The 6,586-nt window shown below is 41.8% G+C and overlaps 1 protein-coding gene across 2 annotated transcripts in view; it reads right to left on the minus strand.

The window, feature by feature from the left end:
- Window positions 1–609: 609 nt before the first annotated feature.
- TMEM65 (transmembrane protein 65) overlaps window positions 610–6,586 on the minus strand; it is a 101,241-nt gene continuing 95,264 nt past the window's right edge. For both annotated transcript variants that reach the window (XM_056522719.1, XM_056522718.1), the window contains one exon: window positions 610–1,167. In XM_056522719.1, the coding sequence (XP_056378694.1) occupies window positions 1,066–1,167 (102 nt within the window). In that variant the 3' untranslated portion in view covers window positions 610–1,065. The remainder of the gene's footprint in view (window positions 1,168–6,586) is intronic.

Consider the following 6,586-nt stretch of genomic DNA (forward strand, 5'->3'; position numbering starts at 1 on the left):
CAGGCTGGTAAACATTGTCATTTTTTCCCCTATAGTTAAAAAGGAAAACAACAATATAACATTTTTCACCCCAAAAAAAATTATAACTTAAAAAAGAAAAAAAATATATATATTAATTTTTTTTTTAATGCAGATCAGTCTCATGTAAGGCATGCCAATGTGAAAAAAATCATGCTAAAAAATAAATAAAAATAAAAAAAAACACAAACCCCAAAATAGTGGAAGCCATAGATGTTGTATAGTTTCATGGAAGAAGCTCCATTAGGATAACCTAGCCTAGATCAGGTGGCGGTATCCCATTGGGAGCACCATGGGCCACTTGTATCAAAATGGTCTAAATTAAACCTTGTCAAGTTGTCACCAGAGTTTACAGTATTAAAATACCATGGTGAGACTGAAGGTTGCTACGGGCAACAAGGCTGGCTTTGATACACGAGGGCCATGGCGATGGTTAATGGGGTACTCCGCTGCCCAGCGTTTGGAACAAACGGTTCCGAACGCTGGAGCTTGTGACGTCATAGCTCCGCCCCCTCATGATGTCACGCCCCCTCAATGCAAGGCTATGGGAGGGGGCGTGACTGCCGTCACGCCCCCTCCCATAGACTTGCATTGAGGGGGCGTGACGTCATGAGGGGGGCGGGGCAATGACATCACGAGCTCCCGGCGCCTCCTCCAGCGTTTGGAACAGTTTGTTCCAAACGTTGAGCAGTGGAGTACCCCTTTAAGAGTAAGATTAGAGATAGGACAGGTAAAATTATCTCCAGTTTTCGGCAGAGGTCAACAAAGACAACCAAAGTCTCCTGAAGAAAAAAAAAAAGTGCCAATATATTCCAAATCAGAAGTTCTGCAGAAGGAAGGAAAAATAATGAATCTGTCGTTGTGCGTCGTAGACAAGTCCAATGGTTCCGAGTACATGGAGTCCAGGAATCGATGGGGTCGGGTCATGCGGAGTATGGTGTTGTTCCCGGATTTCGGTGTCCTCTAAGTATCTCACTCTGCCGGCTGTAAAGATGGACACTGCATACTTGGCTGAGGTATGAGTTTTCAAGGGGGCGGTATAAAATTTCACTTTTTCTTTTTTTCAGATTTCTCCTCGTCATCCCAGTTGAAGAACAAGAGTGGGAACATTCCCAAAAGGCAGCCAATGGCGACTCCTATTGCTTTTCCCTAAAGAAGCACCAAAAAATAAATAAAATTAAATAAATAGTTGAAATCACACAAATGGGCACAAACCGATTCAAAAACGTTTCATAAGTTGTACATTTTGGCAAAACATTAACCTTTCTAATATACTTCATAAGAAAATGGGATCTCCTTTTTATGGAAATCATGGCTTAAAAAAATAAAATAAAAAAAATAAAAAATAAAAAGGCCACTAGGGGTCCCCATACCATCGAGAATATAATCCTGTCTGGCTGCATTATCTTTGTCCCAGCTGAAACAAAGTCCAGGAAGTGAGGGCAGGACTAGCACTCCTCTGTGCTCACTCCTGTCCTATCAGATTGCAGCATGAAAATGGAGAGGAGGGGGTTACAGAGCAGCCTGCAGTGATTGGATGAAAAGACCCAGCACAGCACAGCAGACTCAGGTAAGTCATGCAGAGTGAGGACACGCCCCCTTCAGAGGACAGGATGACAAGCCAAGTGAGCAACAGATAGAAGGTCTTTGTGAGAGAAATATAGGTGCTAGACACAAACAAATGATATGCATATGACTCCAGAGCACAGGATGACAAGCCAAGTGAGCAACAGATAGAAGGTCTTTGTGAGAGAAATATAGGTGCTAGACACAAACAAATTATATGTATATGATCAGGACTAGGTACTGAGTTACATATACATTTTTTTGTGGGTTATGACAGGTACTCTTCAACGTCTCGATATGGGGCATGCTTATTGTGAGAGGGAGGACCTGATACAATTAGTTTGGCCCATAAGTAAAATAAATTAGCCTCCAAAACAGGCTTGGCAATAAACAGCTGAATGGATCCTCAACTTGTCGCTTTCCTGCTGCTGCAAAACTTTGGCCTGCTGGATGTTGTAGGTTTTGCAACAGCTGGAGAGACAAAGGTTTGGGATAACGGGACAGCAGGGAAATTTAAGGTTCTGTTGTCTTGACTCCAACAAAGAACCAGCAGAACTATGAATCCAGGGTCGTGAACAGTCTTGTAGACCAGTGTTTTCAAGCCATGGTTACCTCCAGCTGTTGCTAAACTACAACTCCCAGCATGCCCGGACAGCCAAAGGCAGTCCGGGCATGCTGGGAGTTGTAGTTTTGCCCCAGCTGGAGGCACCATGTTTGGGAAACACAGCTGTAGACACTGAAAATCAAGTAATTTACCCAGATACGATCTACCATAAGTGTGAAAAGAATGTTTTTGTTTCTTCTTCTTCTTTTTCATGTCTTATGAAGAAACGTTAAAATGCAACGATCAAGAAGAATATTCTAGCGACTACTTCAAAGGTTACAGAACAAACGTTGCAGAGGAACTGACAGAATGTTCTGCCTTAACCTTTCAAACAAATATAAACTAAAATAAATAACATAAATAAATAAGCGAACAAATAAATGAATGAATTAATAAATAAATAAGCAAATACATTAATGAATAAATAAATAATGAAATAAATAAGCAAATACATGAATGAATTAATTAATAAATAAATTAAATTAAGCAAATACATGAATGAATTAATAAATAAATAAGCAAATACATGAATGAATGAATAAATGAAATAAACAAGCAAATACATGAATGAATAAATAAATAAATAAATAAGCAAATACATGAATAAATGAATAAAAAAATAATAATAAATAAATACAAACATACAAGTTCTGGTGAAAGATCTAACAAATTTGACTATGGAGGCACATAGGTTTGCATATGAGCTGTGTGCACAAAACGGAAGTAAGTTTGTTGATCAAGACTACTTGCAAAGTTACTTAACTTCTTTATTATCTTAGATGCATTGAAGCAATTAAGAAAAAATAACTAAAAAATTGTTAAAATTAAAACCTGCCAATTTTCATAATAAAAATTAACTAAATCAATAAAAATATTAAATATATAAATAATAAAATAAAAATGTATCATAATATAATGTACCGTATATAAATCAGGCTTGTTTATCCTTAAGGACACAGCCAATTTTCAGTTTTACATTTCAGTTTTTTCCCTCCTCGCCTATTAAGAGCCATAACTATTTTTTTTTTCACCCACAGACCCATATGAGGCTTGCTTTTAGCTTGCCCTTTGTAATGACTAGAGATGAGCGAACTTACAGTGAATTCGATTTGTCACTGACTTCTCGGCTCGGCAGTTGATGGCTTATCCTGCGTAAATTAGTTCAGCCTTCAGGTGCTCCAGTGGGCTGGAAAAGGTGGATACAGTCCTAGGAAAGAGTCTCCTAGGACTGTATCCACCTTTTCCAGCCCACCGGAGCACCGGAAAGCTGAACTAATTTATGCAGGAAAAGGCATCAACTGCCGAGCCGAGAAGTTCGTGACGAATCGAATTTACTGTAAGTTCGCTCATCTCTAGTAATGACACCTTTAATTTTAGCATAAAATATATGGCGAAACTTGAATTTTGTAAACTTTTGGGTTCTTTTTGTTTTTACGCTGTACACTTTATGGTAAAAATGACAGGTTCTCTTTGTTCTGTGGGTCAATATGATTACAACGATACCCAATTTATATAGTTTTACTATTATTGTACAATTTCAAAATAATAATTATTTTATTAAACGAGAAAAACTCAGTTCCACTCAGTAGGGACTTATTAAGGTTATAGGTTGAACTTGATGGACTCTGGTCTTTATTCAACCTTATGAACTGTGTTGCTATGTTACTATGTAGTATGCTTAAAGGGGTACTCCACCCCTAGACATCTTATCCCCTATGCAAAGAATGTCCGATCGTGGGGGTCCGGCCGCTGGGACCTACAAAATCTCCGGCATGGCCCCCCCGGTAATCTGCTGCACGGCGCGAACGCTGCTAAGTAATGGATAACGGGCTTCTGCTCCACAGCAGTCACTCACCCTCCCCCCCCCTCATAAGATATGAATGGACGGGGAGTGATGTGATGCACGAACACGGAAGCCTGAAGCCAGCGTTCTTAATATAAATGTTCAGAACGTTGGGGTGCTGGCTTGGAGGTTGCGGGGGGGGGGGGGGGGGTCACAGCAGTCGGACCCCCGAGATCAGACATCTTAAGGGATAAGATGTGTAGGGGTGGAGTACCCCTTTAACATTTTCCTCTTCTGACCACTAACACTTTTTTATTTTTCCATATATACGGGGCTGTATGAGGGTCACTTTGAGCCATGCTCTGTATTTTTGATATGTACTATTTTTGTTTTGATGGATCTTTTTATTCATTTTTTGGCTATATGATGTGATCAAAAATCTGCATATTTTTTTTTACGTTCACGCTGCTCACCGTGCAGGAACATAAACCTTTAATTTTAATAGTTCGGACAATTACACGTGACAATACCAAACACGCTTATTATTTTTATTTATTTGTAAAATGGGAAAATAAAGTTGATTTAATTTTTTAAATTAGGAAAGGGCCTTTTACATAACTTTAAAAAACATTTTTTTAATGTTTTTACACCCATTGGAGCCGTCACTCACTGTCTATGAAGGCTTCATAGTCACTTAACATTCCAGGACGTACGTTTATGCCCTGGTACTTTAAGTCCTAGACGGCAAGGACGTTCATTTAGACCGGATTTCGTCTAGGGGTTAAAACAACAAACTGTTTTACTTATCTCTGCCTCTATTCCTGTGCCGATCCCCTGTTCTGCCTGCGGTTGGCGCTCCAGTGTTACAGCAGCGGATATCAGGTGACTGCCGCAGCCAATCAGTGGCCTGGGTGGTGTGTACAGAGTGTTATACCAAGGCTGTTGATTGGCTGCTGCAGTCACATGATACCAGTGTATTGACTGAAGACATCCAATGCTGAATACCGGAAACAGAAAAGGGGATACGCATGGGAACGGAGGCCTTCGGCTGTCTGGGCGTGCCGGGAATTATAGCTTTTCAGCAGCTAGGGGCATCCTGGTTGGGAAACATTGACCTAAATAAATTCAGCCCCTTGTGGTCATATGCACTTCAAGCATGAATGTGTGTGTGTTTGAATTTAAAGGAATATTCACACATACTGTATATACTGTGGATTATTAACCATGTAAATCAATATAAATAGCTGAACACCGTTTACATTGGGTACAATTGTATATATTAATAACATGCCCATAGCCTGTGGGCTGCTACTGAATAGCTGAAGCCGCTTCCTCCATAGGCGCATATGCTGAATTGACTTTGCAGCGTATTATAAACATGTTAACATCCTATCGCGCCGTCCTGAAATCCCATCGCTGGGCACCAGAGACTTGGCAGCAGACCCGGGTGTTGTAAATTATTTATACTCCATAGAAGGAACAGAATGACAGCGAGGTAAGAAGTTCTCAGCGTCATAGCAGATATAAGAGGTTCTGTACGCTCTATATTAATGTCAGAAGGGGTTAATAGGACGGACTGGGTTATCACATCATTATAATACAGGAGAGAGGACTGAACTTATATATAGTACATGGTAGGACACTGGGGTTGCTCGGGATAGTACAAACATGGATACTGACTTCCGTAAACAGCGCCACACCTGTCCACAGGTTAGGTGTTGTACTGCAGTTCAGATTGCAGCCTAAGTGCCCTCATTCCCAGTCTGTGCCCTCATCTATCCTCTTCTTCCGACTCCATGTCATCCTGCATCCTCCTCCTCCACCCCCTTCTCCATACTCTCCATACTCTATTCTGCCTCTGTTCCATTCCCCTCTTCAACCTCCTTGTCCTCCTGCATCATTCATTCCCTTCTTAATCCTCCTCCATTCTTCTTCTCAACCACCATGCCCTCCACCACCTCAGTTTCATCCTCCTCCTAAGCCTCTGTTCCCTCCTTCATCCTTCCCGTCAGTCTCCATGCCCTCCTTCATCCTCCATTCTCTTCTTAATCCTTCTCCTCCTCCTCTGCCTCCATGCCTTCCTCCTCCTCTGCCTCCATGCCTTTCTCCCTCATCCTCCTCCTCTGCCTCCATGCCTTCCTCCCTCATCCTCCTCCTCTGCTTCCATGCCTTCCTCCCTCATCCTCCTCCTCTGCCTCCATGCCTTCCTCCCTCATCCTCCTCCTCTGCCTCCATGCCTTCCTCCCTCATCCTCCTCCTCTGCCTCCATGCCTTCCTCCCTCATCCTCCTCCTCTGCCTCCATGACTTCCTCCCTCATCCTCCACCACAGCCTCTATGTCCACCTTCCTCATGCTTCTACGCAGAACAACTCCTAACTGAAGACTGACAAAAAAGTAAGGGTAGGTCACTGACCTTCTGAATTACCTAATAGAGGGACCTGTCTACTTACTGGGCTGACCTATCTACCCACATTACTGTGCAGGACACAACCTGCATTATTACTGTTTGAGACACTATAGATGGGGAAAAGGTAAGGGGGTAGCAGTAAAGGTCTGGAGCCTAAGAGGTTTGTTTGGCAGGGGGACTATTCATGGCTGCAATAAGTCATCATGGC

Source organism: Hyla sarda, chromosome 5 (genome assembly GCF_029499605.1).
Source record: "Hyla sarda isolate aHylSar1 chromosome 5, aHylSar1.hap1, whole genome shotgun sequence".
Lineage (NCBI taxonomy): Eukaryota > Metazoa > Chordata > Amphibia > Anura > Hylidae > Hyla > Hyla sarda.